Source organism: Clinocottus analis, unplaced genomic scaffold (assembly GCF_023055335.1).
Source record: "Clinocottus analis isolate CAN_PGR_092001 unplaced genomic scaffold, fCliAna1.0.p SCAF_20, whole genome shotgun sequence".
In the NCBI taxonomy this organism is placed as follows: Eukaryota; Metazoa; Chordata; class Actinopteri; order Perciformes; family Cottidae; genus Clinocottus; species Clinocottus analis.
Genome location: NW_027175932.1, coordinates 2,442,966 through 2,460,875, shown reverse-complemented (window position 1 = coordinate 2,460,875; position 17,910 = coordinate 2,442,966). Strand labels below are relative to the sequence as shown.

General features: G+C 44.1%; 2 protein-coding genes across 3 annotated transcripts; one reads left to right on the top strand and one right to left on the bottom strand.

Annotated features, from left to right (window-relative positions):
• Positions 1-1,108: 1,108 nt before the first annotated feature.
• Positions 1,109-3,659, bottom strand: klhl42 (kelch-like family, member 42). Its single transcript, XM_068586503.1, has 3 exons — positions 2,586-3,659; positions 2,319-2,512; positions 1,109-1,881 (listed from the first exon to the last, which is right to left on the bottom strand). Exons 1-3 carry the CDS (start codon positions 3,347-3,349, stop codon positions 1,433-1,435), a joined length of 1,407 nt encoding a protein of 468 aa, XP_068442604.1. The 5' UTR covers positions 3,350-3,659; the 3' UTR covers positions 1,109-1,432.
• Positions 3,660-5,034: 1,375 nt separating this feature from the next.
• Positions 5,035-17,509, top strand: LOC137791507 (endosome/lysosome-associated apoptosis and autophagy regulator family member 2-like). Of its 2 annotated transcripts, none has more exons than XM_068586501.1 (22): positions 5,035-5,264; positions 8,331-8,451; positions 8,550-8,739; positions 8,833-8,980; positions 9,697-9,786; positions 9,909-10,014; positions 10,120-10,269; positions 10,852-10,940; positions 11,678-11,858; positions 12,091-12,219; positions 12,492-12,582; positions 12,725-12,827; positions 12,948-13,085; positions 13,804-14,076; positions 14,635-14,808; positions 14,932-15,121; positions 15,211-15,307; positions 15,406-15,507; positions 15,687-15,813; positions 16,267-16,445; positions 16,787-16,949; positions 17,112-17,509. In XM_068586501.1, exons 1-22 carry the CDS (start codon positions 5,163-5,165, stop codon positions 17,181-17,183), a joined length of 3,015 nt encoding a protein of 1,004 aa, XP_068442602.1. In that variant the 5' UTR covers positions 5,035-5,162; the 3' UTR covers positions 17,184-17,509. The 2 variants fall into 2 exon arrangements, with proteins under 2 accessions (XP_068442602.1, XP_068442603.1); XM_068586502.1 differs by lacking the exon at positions 5,035-5,264 and adding an exon at positions 7,039-8,152.
• The last annotated feature ends 401 nt before the right edge of the window (positions 17,510-17,910 follow it).

Here is a 17,910-nt window from a genome sequence, read left to right as displayed (position 1 = left end):
GCAAAACAGACCCCTGAACATCGTCTTTATTATCATGGTCTTAACTCCCAAACTGTCAAACAAATAAGTGATGCAGAGAGAACCTGAAATAAGTTTACCTTCGAGGCTTCAGTTCCTTACACAAGGAACTGAAGTGTATCTTCGTTAAAACAAAACAAATCTGCTTTAGCAGAGAAAATAAATATGAATCAAAACACAGCCGTTTTGGTCAGTTGCTGGCAATGTAACAAAATCTTGCATTTTGTGCTTTTTTTGTTTTGTTTTTTTGTATCACGTTCCGTTAACTGAGGTCGCAGAAGGCACATCGATCATTTCATGGAATTGCGCTTTAAGCTTTAGGTTCGTGTATCTCTGGAAAAATAAGACTGTGCAAAGTACACACACACACACACACACACACACACACACACACACACACACACACACACACACACACACACACACACACACACACACACACACACACACACACACACACACACACACACACACACACACACACACACACACACACACACACCAGGTTAAGCTCCCTCTCACACTCCTCATCACCACAACTCTCCAGGAATCTCTCGTAGCAGAACACTGACAGTGTAAAACCAAAGCCATTTCTTATGATTATCTATGTTCAGTTCATAAAAACAGGAAATGTGTGTTTCGCTTCCGAGATATTTTAAGGTTGGTAGTGAGTTTTGGATAAACGGGTTCACGCCAATGCCGTAAACATTGGGAATAATGTGACCCGTAGATCTAAAAGCATGCGGTTGCGTAGCCCCCCGGGTTGGTTTATGTGTTAGCATAGCATTAGCCTAACCACCCGGCATGTAAATAATCCCAGGTTTGTTAAATAACAGATTGTTCCAGAATCTTAAAACAACACCCATCTGGATAAGAAAATAATCGTCTGCTACACAATTAAATAATACTTGCTACCCGTCAGGTGACTGGGCTTTGGAAAATATATATATATATATATATATATATATATATATATATATATATATATATATATATATATATATATATATATATATATATATATGTAAAATAAAATATATATTTTGTGCAGCAGACATAATCTGAATCAGATGGTTAAATTATTTCCACTGTGACTTTAACGTTATTACGCGAGAGGCACAAACTGGGGCTGGTTGTTATGGCGCTTCATCACTTTTCATACTTGTCATTGTAGCTTTTTTGTATTTGCATCCACAGCAGTATGTACAATGTAGTGCGTCTTTCTATTTATTTTGTTGTCGAGGCACAAAGGTCACAGGGCGTTCCACCTGGCAACCCGCACACTGTTCCCACTAACGCCATAGAGGCCCATTGTGTGCGAGAACAAGCGAGCCACACACACACACGCGCGCGCGGCGGTGCGGCGCGGCATGGGCTCCACCAGCTTTGAGTCTTTTCCCATGAGCTCTCTGGATCACAGCACGCTGGGGAGGTAAAGCGAACAGAGCAGCATGTTCTGACCCAGAGCCGGGAAGCGCCGGAAGGCCTCCCAGGCGTCGGAGAAGATGTTGTACTTGAGGAAGACGCGGTGCTCCAGGCTGGTGGGCAGGCTCACGTCGCGGCTCATGATGTACACGCCGTCATTGTGCAGCGTGCACGTCAGGTTTAGGCCCGACTTGGACGTGTTCTCCTTCAGCTGGACCCACTCGCCTGTGGAGACGTTGTAGGACTGCACCGTCAGCACGTCCTCCGTCTGGCTGGGGCGCCGCTGGCCGAACTGCAGCTCGTGGGTGTAGCCGCCCACCAGGTAGATGGTGTCCTCCACGGAGAGCATCTGCTGCTTGCGGATGTGCGCCGAGCAGCTGCGGAACACCGCCCAGCTGTCGGAGGCGGGGCAGTAGCGGAGGACGCTCGTGTTCCTGTCTGTCAGACGGCAACACAGATAAACATTTGAAAACGCAAAGATGTCAAACTTGTTTCAGAAGACATGCAGAGCGCAACAAGCACCACCAATAAGTTGTTCAATCAGAAGAAGAATACGAAACCAAGTGTGCCAAGTATGTCTTGCACAAGCTTCTGCAACATCTTGATCTCACCCGCCATTGTCATAAAAATAATACACAGCAGGGAGGATGCTGTCCAACGGGACCGAGACCTGCAGCCGGTTTCATCCACAAAGCCCAGGGACCCCCCACTGACTCTGACTCTTACATCTCCAAATGTACAAATGTGTGTTTGTTTACAATATGTCTTCCTCGTATGTGCAACGTACTCTGCAATAAACGATTCTGATGGTTTTTTAATGTGCCACAGTTTGTAAATGTATGTGTTAGTGTCCCTCTCTACTGATATGAGCTCACCTCTTGCAGTGTATCCTCCCATGACGTAGATCATCCCTCGGCATTCGCAGGCAGAGAACTCGGCCAGCGGGTCGGGCATGGAGGACACACAGGTCCACCAGTCCTGCTCTGGGCTGTAACACTCCACCGTGCCCAGACTCTGGCCTCCGACGGCGTACATCTTGCCCTGCACAGCCAGCAGCTTGAAGTTGGACCTGGAGGAGAGGATGCAGTCAGGGAAACGCGACAGCAGGTTGCTGATGTTTGAACTCAAAGGAAATGTTATACCTCTTCTGGTTGAGTGGAGCCACCTGGTTCCACTCGTTCCTGCAGGGGTTGTAGCAGTGCACAGCAGAGATCTCCTGGCTGGTCACCCTGTAGCCGCCCACTATGAACAGGTAGTTGTCGAGGACAGCTGAGCCGTATCCTCTGACGTTGATCATGTCTGGAGGCAGGTTGTTTGCCAGAGGTCTCCAGCGCTGCTCCACCTCCCCGTACCTCAGCATGGACCAGGGTTCATCCTGATCGGGCATGTCCAGGGAGAGGCAGGTGAAGTCTCCGATGGCCACCAAGGTGGCGGTGCCTTTCATGCGCATCTCCCTCACTTGCTCTCGGACCGCAGAGGGGAGGCTGCTGAACTCTGGCCGCCGCAGCATGGGATGATAGTAGCAGCTCATGTATTTGAGGCACGCGTGGCGCAGGTCATGAGTCCCGTAGACTTCCGAGAGGCTGAACAGCTCCACGCAGTTGTCCAGGCGGATCTCCGAGGTGAGGAGCTTGAGGATGGAGGTGACCTGGAGGAAGGAGGCGGTCTCAATCAGGTCCTCCAGGGTCTCGTTGACCACCTGGACCTTGGAGGTGTTGATGAACTCCAGGACCAGCTCCAGACCGGGCACACTGAGCCCCTGCAGCTGCACCGAGTCCTCCGTGGACTCCCTCATCCCGGAGCTGTACAGAGCGCGGAAGTAGTCGCTCTTCTCTATTAGCTTCTTTTTATTCACCTCGTAGATCTTGTCATCCATGACGATGGCAATAATCTGCTCAGATGACATGGCGAAGAGAGCGTGTTTTGTTTATTGTTGTTGTTGTTTTACCTTATCTTCCAAGCTTTTGTTTTTGCTTGCCCCCCTTTTTTTCCAGCCTCCTCCGCGAGACACTTGTTTACATTTCACCGGCGAGGGAGCCCCGTGGCCGGTCTATATATGGTCATGTTGAGCCCGTAGACCGCCATGAAGCAACTGCCGTTATCCGTTAGCCGTTAGTTAAACACGGTAGTTTATTTCGGACGCTGACAGTCACATTTCCCATGTTATAAGACTTTTGCGGGGCAGTGTTAAGCTGTCAAATTTCAACTGTTTTGATTCTGCGCTTCACCAGAACGTCATTTCCGGGTTTTATTCTTCTTCGTGGGGATATTTTTTGTAGCACTGCTTGTGTGCTGCCGCCACCTGCTGGTGGATGGACGCAATAGCGCCACATGATGAGACAACGTCGTTAGACACAATGCTATAAAACGTTCAGTTGGAGAACCAATGTCCCGAGTTTACTGACATGGCACAAAAACGTGCCTCTTGTAAATATTTTATTTTAAAAAATGTAATGATTAAATGAAGATAAAATATTTTTTTTAAATCTCCAACTGTTCGATTAATTTAATTCTCACAGGCTTTCTATGAGAATGTATTGCTTTTACCAGAACGACATACACTTGAAAGTGGATTCATACTCATTGTGATGCATCATCATGAACTGCATTGTTTTGCACTATTTTAGTGTTGACCTCCAGCTCGCAGTCTACTGATTTGTCAGCAGGGACATTGTCTACTTCCAGCTGTCAATCAAGATAACGTGCCTTGTCACATTCTGGCGTCACTGTCTGAGGGTTTATCTGAGAGAGAAGTGAAGAGACCAATAATTCACCCGGCTGAGACAGATGGTGGAGCCTTCAAAATAAAGGCGTACAGCTTGATATTTACATAAAAGGATGCTCTAAGATACTCGAAGCGTCACTTGTGTTAATGATTTACATCTGTAAAGAAACTTAAAGGAGCTGTGAACTCACTTTTATGAATAACAGCATATAGTTTCTTCAGCTTTAATAATTTCAGGATCTTAAAATGCAGTTTCTGTGTAGAAATACTATAAAACTTTATAACATATGTGGTGAAATTGTGTGCAGATGCCGCAGACGCTGATGCATATTTAAGATGATTTTAGAACAATACATCAAATAGTAACGTTAATGTGTAATGCTGTAGACGATCTCTTACAAATTAAATGAACAAATAACGATTAAAATGTATCTGAACAGATGTTAAAAACTTTGTAAAACCTGGATCAACACATGTTTAATTGTTTGACAAAAATACAAGTTTAATAGTAGCTTACTGATCAACAGAGAACAATTATATCTGGATCATAAATTATCAGTATACACGGTTTACACAGATACGTATAGCATCTTCCTTAAACAATGATTAGGCTAAAAATTGCAAAATGCGGCAGAATAAATAATTAAGTCATGCAGATAAAAAAACACCATAAATTATAAATATAGGTAATCAGAATTATAACAAGAGTATACTACATCAGCCTATACTGCACCACATATTTTCGTTTTTCAAATCTTTATTCTCACTCTTTATTCTGAGGATCACGAACACAGATGTTTTAGTTTGAAAGTCAATCCCGGAAGTGCTTTTATTTCGCTTCTCACGCTGTCTGTCTTGATGGTGTTGTGGGTGGTGAAGGGTGCGCGAGAGAAGCGCATCAATGACGCCGACACACACCCGCTCTCCGCGCGGCCTGGTCCATGTTTCTGGCTCCAGTCAGCGGACAACCGGCTGTTTGTGATCCGAGCTGAGGATGCGGGATCCGGCGTGGGCCTCCCGGTCCCCCCGCTGCCTGGCGCTCATCATCACCGCTCTCACGTCATGCGTGTCCGCCGACCTGCGGCCGTGCCTTGAGGTGAGTGCTTTAAACCATTATTATCTCCTGATATGCTGAGGCTACTTGTTTAATCATTATTCTCATCTATTAAATACTAGTGTGTGTCCCATGTTTTAATGCAGTGATCAAATCAAGAACAGGCAGAATTTAACAACCACATTAGATCCCAAAAGGCTTCCTCTCTGATGCACAATTACAATCAGCCCACAACAAGTCGTTTTCCATCTTTATTTATTGACTCATCCGTCATTTGGATGCACGAGCACACGGTGCTCTGCACGCAGCTGATCGGCTTAAAAATGTGGTTGATGTTGATAAACACGCTCCAGACCGAGATGACGCGTGTTCTGGCTGCGCATCCGTCCTCTGGCAGCCTCCTGCCGGCCAGCGAGGACCAGGATCCCCCGCTGATGGGGAGCGAGAACCGGATCAATGCTGCTTCTGTTATCCAGCTTCTCCATGGAGCCCACAGGCAAAATGAGGATGTTGCATTTGAATAAACAAATAAACATCCACATTTTAACACAATTTATGTAAAAACTCATTTAAATCTTTGAATGTTTTAAATAAACATCCACATCTTAACACAATGTATGTCAAAAAACATTTTAATATTTACATCTTTTAAATAAACACCCACATTTATGTACACTCATTTAAATCTTGAAAAATATTTTATAAACATCCAATCTTTTTTATGTATTTAAATCTTTAATTCCTTTTTCAAATAATTTTCCCATTCAATAATAATAAGCTAGCCAGTAGCTTGCTAGCTTAGCTTAGGCTAAAAAGCAGTTTCGCGCACCCTACATGTAGTTTTTACAGTTAAGTTGTGTCTGAATTTTACAAACAATATTAGTTTGTTTAGCTTTAGGTGATTTTGTCACCTTCTGACTGCTTAAAATGCTAATGCTAACCAAAGCTAACAGCATTCAGATCTTGTACTTTAAACATGAAGTAAAAATACTAGAGTATTAGCATCAACATATACACAAGAAAGCTCATTGTGCAGAACAATACATAGTATAGTCTTTATTGATGCATTACTGTGTTCATCACTTTAATGTTACAGCTGGGAAAGATGAAAATAATGTAATTTTATCTCCTGGGTAGCTTGTAAATTCCACGTGAGTAAGTTTTTTTAAAATTAATTTACAACATTATATTGTATTGGTTAATCCAATTGTTCTATTATTAAGCTTAGTACAACTAAATTCACAGTTTGTTACAACAAAATACAGATTGCAAAATGCATAAAGATATGTATTAAACAAAACACCAGTGTGTAAAAGATAAACAAAACAATATTATGCTATGTAGTATGAACAGTAAACACTTCTGTCATGTTTACAGAGTAAAAAGACGCGATGTGGTCAGTTGAATTCAGTCAAATACGTCGAGTGAGTTTGTACCTGTATGGTCTAATTTACAGGTGTATCTTTGTTTTATAGATTATCCGGATGTGTTTTTGTTGTTTTAAGAGCGATGCTTTTATCATCTGACATTCAATACAAAATATATCAGCAGATGGAAAAAAAAAAGATTAGCATCCATCTTTCCCTGTTGTCCAAACAAATCCCCCTAAAAAACCTCCGCTCCTAATCTCCCGACTCGGAGAGAGGATGCAGCTCGTCACGGCGTCGACATTTTTTCTGTCTCCCGTCGCCGTCCTGCTTCTTCCCATCAGTCTCCATGACAACTAGCGTGAGTCACCCGGGAAACCAGCGAAACACATCTATGTGCTCTTTATTAGTGTCACCGTTGGACCCATTAGCACCTGCAGCCGACCCCTTTTGTTTGTTCACACGAGTGTGTGTGTGTGTGTGTGTTTGCAGGAGCTCAAGCTTATCTGTTCCATGCAAACCATCTCTGATCATTCCCCCCCGGCGCAGGTCATTCTCTGGGATTGATCCAGTGTAATTAGCTGCTACTTGGATGTCAGAGCTTCTGCTTCATCTGTTCAGCTGAGCTGCAGCTTCGGGGGAGAGGAGATGGAGAAGTGCCAGAGCGAAGCTTCGGACAGTTAAAAGTTCAAAACCAAAACTTCCTTTTACAGGTTTTACAGCTTTAATGCGGTCAGATTTACTTAGAAACCAAAGGTAGAGTGAGTCAAGAGTAAATGTGTTCACTGTCCACCGCAAAATACCTGAAGATTAACGTCAAGGCAATTTGAGAAATAATATTAACTTTTTGGAAACCGTGCAAGAAAATCCTCCCTTGCCAATTTTAAGTCCCAGCATGCCCCATTCAGACAATCCTCTGGCAAAAAATATGTCATATAAAAATATGACGTATCTTTGAACCGAACACAGTTTTTTGACTGAAACTCCTTCATAACAGAACAAGACTTTGTTTTATTGTGATTTTTGTTGCAGATTCTGATTCTTTAGGTCTTAATCTTTCCAAAAAGATGTCTTATTGACGCTCTAGGAGACTTTTTTAGGGAATCTGGCTCATATCATGCTGGATGTTCATAGTTATGATCACAATATCTTTTAAAAGTTTTGCAGATATACATTCTCAGCATATACTTTGCTGAACATATACATACAATAAACACAAGTATTGGAATTAATTTAGGGTTCCTACGACGACTCAAACACAGGGAAAAGGAGGTCTGGAGACAGTTCCACAGTTTTCTACGGGTTAATACATTGAAAGCAAGTTTATAACCTGTAATATAATACAATTACTTCATTTAAGGACAATAAAAACCCACTTTTTGTTGTCATCTTCACCTCTTGTTTCTATGGCGATTGAAAGCAGCTCATTAAGTTGCTTTCAGACAAAATGTTCCTCTAAATAAATGTTCTCTCGGTTGAAGCTTCAGCATAATGTCACATCGTCTCAGCGGACGACCGCCGGACCATGACTGTTCAAGTGGGTTTGTTGCCGTGGTGATCGAGGTCAGCCACCATTTTGAAACCAGCTTTTGTGCGTTTATGTGAATCCAACTTCATGGCTGCAAAAAAGAAGATATTTGGATCGAAGTGATCCAGTGGATGGTGTATTGATCCTTGTGTGTGTGTGTGTGTGTGTGTGTGTGTGTGTGTGTGTGTGTGTGTGTGTGTGTGTGTTCTGCAGACCGACTACTACTACCAGTACACAGAGTGCGACAGCACAGGGTCACGATGGAGGGTCGCCATCCCGCTTAGTCCGAACTCCTGCTCAGACCTTCCAGCTCCAACCAGAGGAACAGACTGCTGTAAGTGTGTGTGTTCACATATCTGTGTGTGTGTGTGTGTGTGTGTGTGTGTGTGTTTGCATGTCGACGTGACCCTCTTTCCTCTCCCCGTCTCACAGCTTTCTCCTGTCCGGCCGGGATGTTCCTGGAGATGAGCACGCAGCAGTGCACGCCGTGCGCGGCCGGCTCGTACTCGCTGGGCAGCGGCCTCCGTTTCGACCAATGGGACGCCATCCCCGCCGGCTTCACCAACCTGGCCAGCTTCCTGGACCCCGGGCCGAGTGGAGAGGACCTCCAGGCGTGTAACAGGTGACGCAGGCTCGCAAGCACGACCCTTCCAAGTTTGGGTGTCCAGCCGTTGATGTTTTTAGCTGTTTTGCTGAGTGTTTTTCTCTCTTTCAGCTCATCATGGACGCCTCAGGGTGTGTATCTGGAGTCCAACCGCGACGAGTGCACAGTGTCTTTGGTTTACGCCGTCCATCTGGAGAAGAAGGGCTCCATCTCCTTCACCTACCAGTTCCCCGACAACAACATCTTCTTTGAGTTCTATGTAAGTGCCTTTAAAGGCTTCATACGATAAAACACACTCTATTCATTTACCAATATATCAAGCTGATATTGGCTTTTTTAAATGGTGTTTTATTATTATTATGCCACAGAAATTAGCCTGGATTTACCTAAATCTGCTTTAATAAACTACATGTTTTTAGGGTGCATTGATTGTGTAAATACAATTTCAAGCTTTTCTATCTTAAGAAAAAAAAGGTAAAGAAATTGGCAGACAATTTTTGAATTTAGCTTAACCACTAAATATGAAGCTACAATCCACAAATAGCTTAGCATAAAGAAACAGAAGGAAACTAGCTAGCTTTTCTCTGTCCAAAAGTAACAACATCAACCTCATCACCTCTAAACTTTACTGATTTATGTCATATCTTTTTTATTCATGCAAAACCTCTGTGGTGTAAAAATGTCTGGTAGCGTCACAGCAGCGACAAGCTAGCCTGCTAGCTGCTCCCACTAGTTTCCAGTCTATGTGCTAAGCTAAGCTAATGGGCTGCTAGCTGTAGCTTCATATTAAAGAGACAAATATAAAAGTGGTATCAATCTTTTCATCTAATTTCCGTCAATGAGTGTATTCACCAAAATGTCTCACTATTCTTAGACAGAGGACATTTTAGCAAATTAATAAGTGCAGGTTTATTAATAAAAGAGGGAGAGAAGCAGCTGTTTTGGCTAAAAGCAAACATGTCAACATGTGTTCAGGTCCAGAACGAGCAGTGTCAGGAAATGGCTCAGACCGACGACCAGAAGTGGATTAAAACCACCAACAATGGAGAGTGGGACACACACACAGTGAGTATCTGACCCTGCTCGCGTTAGTAAGCATTATTAGTGTGTGTGCGTGTGTGTGTGTGTGTGTGTGTGTGTGTGTGTGTGTGCGTGCTTCACCCTGTGCATGTTGTGTTTGTCTTTAGGTGAATCTGAAGTCCGGTACGAACATCCTCTACTGGAGAACCACCGGCATCTTGGTGGGAGGGAAGATGGTCAAACCCGTGCTGCTCAAGAACATCCAAATCCAAGGTGGCGCCAAACTCAAACACACACAATCAAGCCTTCATGACCTTAACGATGCTATTTCATAGCGTGTGTGGGTCCGTGTGTGTGTGTGTGTGTGTGTGTGTCCAGGCGTCGCCTACACATCCGAGTGTTTCCTGTGTCGGCCCGGCTGGTTCAGCTCGGCCGCCGGCTCCTCGTCCTGTCAGCCGTGTCCCAGCAACACTTTCTCCACAAAGGGGGCGTCGTCCTGCGCGAGCTGCCCCGAGCACCGCTACTCGCGTACGTACCGGAGTACGAGCTCGAACCGCCGGCCTCAGTCACTCTCACCACGTGTGCTTTGTGTTGACGGCTTATGGCATGATAACAAAAATTTGATTTGCTTTTATGCAACGTGATAGAGCTGGTGTGATACCAGATTTATGAGGGTTAATATCATGCTGGTACTTCAAAAAGTACATGATACTAGTATTTTTTACTCGTATACTTATCTTAAACCAAATTTAATAATGTTAATAATAATAATATTGGTCTTTGTAATTTGTTTATTATTGTTTGTGGCAAATATGTTGACCTTGGGAAGTAATTTTATTGAAATAATGAACTCTTTGTAAACTGATAACCAAGTAAAAACCCAAATATTCAACTTTCTTTTTTTTAAAACTGTAATTAAAAAAGATAATATATATGAATTGATTTTATGCTACTTTACTGGCTGAACTCTGCTGTTTATATAATAGTTCTTCGTCATAAAATGAAACGGTTTGCACTCCAAAAGATATGCGTTAACATTAAAAGGTTGTTTTCTCTGCATCACTGTGACCTGGATCTTCATCGTCTCCTCCTCCTCTTCCTCTTCCTCAGATGAGGGATGGGCCGAGTGTAAAGTGAGGCCGCCGTGCTCAGAGAAGGATTATTTCCAGATCCACACGGCCTGCGACAGCGAAGGGAAGGTCAGCAGCATCCACGTGTTTTACCTTTCACACACACACAGACACACACACACACACACACACACACACACACACGCACACACACACACACAGCCTCACCTTTTCAGTACGAAAGGACACACATACTTACAAACACTAGAGAGTTGGTGTTTTTTCCTTTAAATTCTTGATTACCATTCCTAAACAAAGCAAAAAAATTGGGTTTGAAACTACACAATTTTGAAATGTATAGACAATTACAACAAAATGAGATTTTTCTATTGTATAACAGGATCAGGTCTAAAAAAATATATTTCTTAACTAGAAAATCACATAAAAACCTTTAAATCTTATGTTTGTGCTCACATTTCTTTGGAAAAAATCATTCAGCATTAAAAAAACAACAACTCCTTATCGGAATTTGACGAGGTGAATAACAATAAACAGTGTAATAGCATGAGACATCATTTAAAAATAGTACAATAAAGACCACATTATGTTGTTGAGTCTTTGGCCTCGTGTTTTCATTTCCTTTCATCAGAAACTAGAGAAGTCTCACAATGTGAAGAGAAAGGAAATGATGAAAAGCTTCGTTAACGTTTTTCATGTCACCTGATCCAAAGTCAACCCCGCTGGCGTGCGTCCACGACCTTGACCCGCTGAAAAGCGCTGAGTCAGCCTGATGTTCAACTATTTATAGTTTGCATGCATCTGAGTCTGAAAGTATTTGAGCGATGCAAACCCTCTGTGGGTTCCAGACGCAGGTGTTGTATCGTTGGGTGGAGCCCAAGATCTGCGTGGAGAACGTCACGGGCGCCGTGGCGCTGCCCACGACGGTGCAGAGGGAGCCCTGCCCGCCCTGCAACCCCGGCTACTACACCAGCAACAGCAACGACTGCCTGCCCTGCCCACCTGGGACCTTCTCGGACGGCACCTACGGTACGTCCGCCCCGCGCACACCTGGCGTGCCCTTCCACCGAGGCACCTGGAGCGGCGTCCATGCAACCAGAGCTTTTTAAATCAGTGTTTATCTAAGGAAAGTCTACTTACACGACCAAACAGAGGCGACCCGGCTGTGTGGTCAACTCCTGAAAAGATGGTTCTTGTGCAAACGTAACATACCTTTGTTGTGTCTCTAAATAAAGCTTTTGTGTGCGTTTGTGTGTGTCAGTGTGCACGGAGTGCCCTGCAGGTACAGAGCCGGTGTTGGGTTACGAGTATAAATGGTGGAACGTGTTGCCGTCCACCATGAAGACTTCCTGTTTCAACGTGGGCAACTCCAAGTGTGACGACATGAATGGTGAGCACTGTGAATGATCAACTACCTACCAGCTAACATATATATATATATATATATATATATATATATATATATATATATATATATATATATATATATATATATATATATAAACTGATGAAGCTACTTAAATGGACTTTGTGGTGGTTTGTTATCTCCACCTTGAATCCCCAATCAGACACTCACATGTATAGATTTATGCAATAAAACGGCGTCATACATGTGCTTCATACGAGCTCTAGCGTGTGTGCGTCCGCTCTGTTGTTCATCAGGATGGGCCGTGGCAGGCGACCACATTCGCAGCGGCGCCGGCAGTTCAGATAACGACTACCTCATCCTCAGCCTGCACGTGCCCGGCTTCAAGTAAGTGTGTTGTGTTCTCTCTCTCCGGACATCTGGAGGGTTCTGAGTCCCTTTCTTTCATCCAAAGTCAAACCAGACGGAAAGAGAACATGCGTCTGCGTCCACTAAATCTCTGCCTTTGTGTTGTGTTTGTTGGCGACAGGGTCCCGGCCTCCCTCTCTGGCATGACGGGCGGTGAGTTTGGCTGGATCACCTTCGTGTTCGAGACCATCTGCTCCGGAGACTGTGAGCTCTACTTCATGATGGTGTGTGCTTTGCTTGTTCGTGTGTGTGTGTGTGTGTGGAGCAGAAAGGTGGTTATTAGTTTATTCCTCCAGTGTTCTGCACATCTTGATAGTTTCCTACTACTGCGCTGCCCCCTGCAGGATGTGAACAGGAAGAGCACCACGGTGGTGGAGTCCTGGGAAGGCAGCAAGGTGAAGCAGTCGTACTCGCACAGCATGACCAGGAACGCCTCGGTCACGTTCACCTGGGCCTTCCAGAGGACCAACCACGCTCTGGACGTAAGAGTCACACACACGCACACACACACACACACACACACACACACACACACACACACACACACACACACACACACACACACCTTCTTCACTTTAATGTCATGCCTCTTGATTTAATTCTCTGGATTCATTGATTACGTAGTTAAGTTAGCGAGTCGTGTTTTTGTCTAGAAATCCTGGAATTAGCTCCTGAATTAGCTTTTCAGGTCGTGATCCTTTAAATTCTGAATCTAGCCCCTTTATAAGGTCATACTTTACATTTTTTTAAACATACAAAAACATTGTGAAAATAGAAGTTAGTTAGTTAGCATTTTTATTTAAGACATTTTATTTATTCAGGGTTTGATTTAATTGTTTAGTATGAAACTGTTTATAGCCTAAGCTAGTTTGCAATAGCTTCAAATAGTTTCAAGATGTTTTTTTCCAACATTAAAACTCGACAATATACCAAAAATTTACAAATTCACGAACGATTCTGCAGAGTTTTTTACAATAACCACGTCATTCTCATTATGAATTTCTTCTTTTCGACAAGTAAAACATTGAATTATTATTTAATTTATTATTTTGAATTACTAAATCATTTTCTTTATGTGTTTGTGTTGCTTAACATCAAAAAACAAACAACTTTTAAAGCATAGATGTATTCATGACAGTGTAAATAACTTGTATGACATCATCTAGACATGAATGTACTTCTCCCCGTGTCTGCATGCAGGTGCGTCGGTACGTCGGCGACATGGTGAAGCTGTACTCCATCAGCGTGACTAACGTGCTGGACGGGGTGGCGTCGGCGTGCCGCGCCTGCGCCCTCGTGCCCCAGAACTCGCAGCGGGCCGGCTCATCCTGCGTGCCCTGCCCCGCCGGCTTTTACATCGACACCAACACCAACCGGTGCCAGGAGTGTCCGGCCAACACGCACCTGGCGGGACGCCACACCTTCGGCCAGGATGCGTGCGTCGCCTGCGGGCCCGGGAGCATCAGCAACAAGGTACGTAGCCTCCTCTGGGATGCTAAAACAATCTTGGTTTTTAGCTCTTATTTTGAAAATCTTAGTGAATTTTTCTACAAAAAACTTTCTTTTTTTTTTCACTCAACAGTTTTTGTTTTAAAATTTCCAACATTTTCGTCAGTAATATTCTGATTGAAGCATCATTAAACAAGTTTGTAAAATCCGAGACCCAAAAAAATATGTTTGATATCCAGTCCTATATCAATAGAGTGTTTTGTCTAAGCCACCGTTTCTCAACCTTGGGATTGTGTGTCCTTGTTGGTCCACAAAAGACTACTAAGACTTCTATAATTTCTATAATAATCATATGGGACTCATTCATGATTCTGATAACAAAGAAAACCCACAAAATGATGTGTAAACTTCCACAGGAGGTTCATAATTGTCCCGAAGGTTCATTTACAATTTGTCCAGGAGACGAGAAAGATGTTAAAACATGTTAACATACCAAGAGATTCATGTGAATCACAGTAATAAAAGGATTTGGTTGTATGTATATTTATATAGTCACTATATGTTGTGTTTGTTTTCTTCCAGGAACACTCTCGCTGCTACAGCGACTGCTCCTTCTCCCACACGGAGAACAACCGCACTCTGACCTTTGACCTCAGCCCGCTGAGCGATGTGGCCTCGCTGACCATCGGGCCCAGTTTCACCTCTAAAGGCACAAAGTACCTTCACCTGTTCAACATCAGCCTGTGTGGCCACGAGGTGACTCGCCATGTCCGTCCTGTATGAAAGCAAAACATTGAGTGACTGACAGGTAATGTTCCAGCTATGTGCCTGTGTGTGTGTGTGTGTGTGTGTGTGTGTGTGTGTGTGTGTGTGCTTCAGGGGAAGAGGGCGGCCGTCTGCACAGACAACGTCACCGACGTGTCCGTCAAGGACGACCAGAGCGACTCGGCTCCGCTGGTCACCTCGGTGGACAGCTTCACCTGTCAATCAACCATCATCCCGGCGGATGGGCGGGGTTTCAGGATGGCCATTTCCTCCCAGTCCATCAGCCTCGCGGACTCCTTCATCGGTACGACCCGCTCGTTCTTAAGATTATCGGCCTCGTGAGACGTGACGTCGCCTTTTTTTTAATATCGTCGGCACTGTTTTCTTTTCCAGGAGCGACGGTGGACTCGGTCCTGGATCGGGTCAACGCCGCGCCGGATCTGTTTCCAGGAAAGCGCGAGGAGGTTCCAGACATCAACTTCTTCTACAGGTACGGCATGAGACACAGAGTAAGCGAGTGTGTGTGTCTGTGTGTGTGTGAGTGTGTGTTTCTGTTGTTTGTTAGCTTTTCGCCCTGTTGTCCTCCAGGTCCACGCAGGCCACGGCTTCGTGCGATCAGGGTCGCAGTTCGGTCATCACCGTCCGCTGCAACCCCGAGAAGTCTGAACGAGGAGAGCTGGCGGTGCCCAGGTGTGTTGTCATGTACTCTATGTACGAGATGGGGTAAAAAAGACATGTTACTTTCTTTAGATGAGGTAAAAAACAACTGTAATATACATGAAATACGCATATTTTGCACTGCAGGCTTTTGGAAATGCTAAAAGACTTGAACACGCTACACAATAGGACACAACCTTCTGTCTGTGCAGCTCCTGTCCGGCAGGAACATGCGACGGATGTACGTTCAACTTCCTGTGGGAGAGCGCCAGCGCCTGTCCGCTCTGCGCCGAAGACGACTACCACCGGATAGAGGGAGCGTGCAAGGGAGGCGTTCAGGTGACGCACCTGCATCCACTCTGTCACATGACCGCATAAGGATCCGATCCAACCAGGAAATGTGTGACAATAGCTTCAATTTGCAAGCAACGAATAAACTATTTTTGCAAATGTTTATCCAACGTAGAAATTATAAATAATTACTTAAGGAACAGCCTTTATAAAAGTCTAATTTAATAGTACAAATAAAACATTTTTGTTAGAAATAAACCATATAAAAATCCCATTTATCAAAACTAAGATGAATTATTCCTCTGCTGAAACATGGCGGTGAAATAAAGAAGATTCCTCCCGCCGGTTGGTTCGTGTTTTGCATTTAAAATTACACTAAATGTAAATTTACATTGTGCATCATCCTATAACCAAGTCAGATCTTCCTTCTCGTGCAAAAACACACACTTCTGCTCATTTTAGTGAATAATGAGTTAATCCTCCGCCTGTGGCTTTCTGCAGGAGACGCTGTACATGTGGAACGAGCCCAAGCTGTGCACCAAAGGAGCGCCGCTGCCTCCCAGGAGCTCCTCTCCGTGCGAGGCCATCGCTCTGTGGCTGAAGGTCGGGGTCGGGGGCGGAGCCTTCGTCGCCGTGCTCCTCATCTCCCTCACCTGCTATTTCTGGAAGAAAAACAAGAGGTGAGAGGAACGCCACCGCTGAGCTCAGCGGTCATGTAGTCTTTGGTTTTAAATGTTTGACGGCAGCTTTTTGTGACCCTTTTATCAAAGTTGTGTGCCACCAAACCCGTGTTTTTCTCCTCTACTTAGTGCATTGTGTCATTTGAAGGCGCTGTAGAGGTCTGAAGAAGTTCCGGTTTCGCAGATTTTAGAGCAGGGAAGAAAAAAGTGAACGCATTTGAGTGCTATTTTAGAATGACTGCAATGTCAGCAAGTGTTGGTATGAGCCTTTAAACACCGTCACACTGCGCTAATAACGCGTTGTCTCTCTGGATGACGGCGTCCCTGTGGTCTGTGTGCAGACTGGAGTACAAGTACTCCCGCCTGGTGATGTCCGCCAACAAGGACTGCGAGCTGCCGGCCGCAGACAGCTGCGCTCTGGTGGAAGGGGAGGAACCCGACGACGACGTGGTCTACACCAAGAAGCCCTCGCTGCTGGGGAAGCTGCGGGCCATCGCCAACAAGGTGGGACTCTGAGCGCGTTGCACTGCAGGATTCTGACACTGCAGAAGTCAAAAGGTCGCCAAAGGTCATCCTCTGGAAAGCTTGAAGGTTTCATGGCGATCCATCGAGGAGCCGTGCGGAGTCTTGATAGGTTTTAACGTCTTTGTCGTGTGTGTCTTGCAGCACGAGGCGGGCGACCGCTGCGAGTCTGTGCAGCTGAACTCCTCGCAGTGCGATCGATGGGTCCTGGGATGAATCGGGGAGGACTGGAGGAGCGGCCGTGATGTCATAACCCGCCTCCTCCTCCTTGTGTGTGTCCTTTCTACGGATCTCCGTTTTCACCGGAAAATATTTTATGCTGGAAAAAAAAACTGTTTTCCCTCCTCGAATAAACAGGAACACACACTCCTGCTTTAACGCCGCGGAAGCTCAAGGAAGGCAACTGAACGAGAAACATGCTTTTAATGTTTTTTGTATGTTTTGTATTTTTATTTGGATGTTTTCTGTTCGGAGTTACGTATTTAACTATTTATATTAATGTTATGATGATGAACCTTTTATTAAAGTCCTATTTGACTTTGGGATTTGTGTGTGGATGATGTGACAGGTTTATACTACATATATATATACAGTATATCGGATATACATACAAATGAAATTAATCATCAAAAATGTATTGGCAAAGATTTCGGTAATCTTGAATAACTTTTACACAAACCGATGGAAGCCCATTGCCGCCACAAAAAAAATAAAAATTAAAGTCATAATTATGACGACAAAAAATATATAATTATGACAAAAAAAGTGAGACAAAAAAAAGTGACAAAAAAAAGCATGACCAAAAAAAAGTATGACAAAAAAAAAAAATTTTAGACTTTTTTTCTTTTGTCATATGACTTTTTTTTTGGTCATACTTTTTTTTCGTCATGACTTTTTTTTTTGTTCACTTTTTTTGTCATGATTTTTTTTTGTGGTCATAATG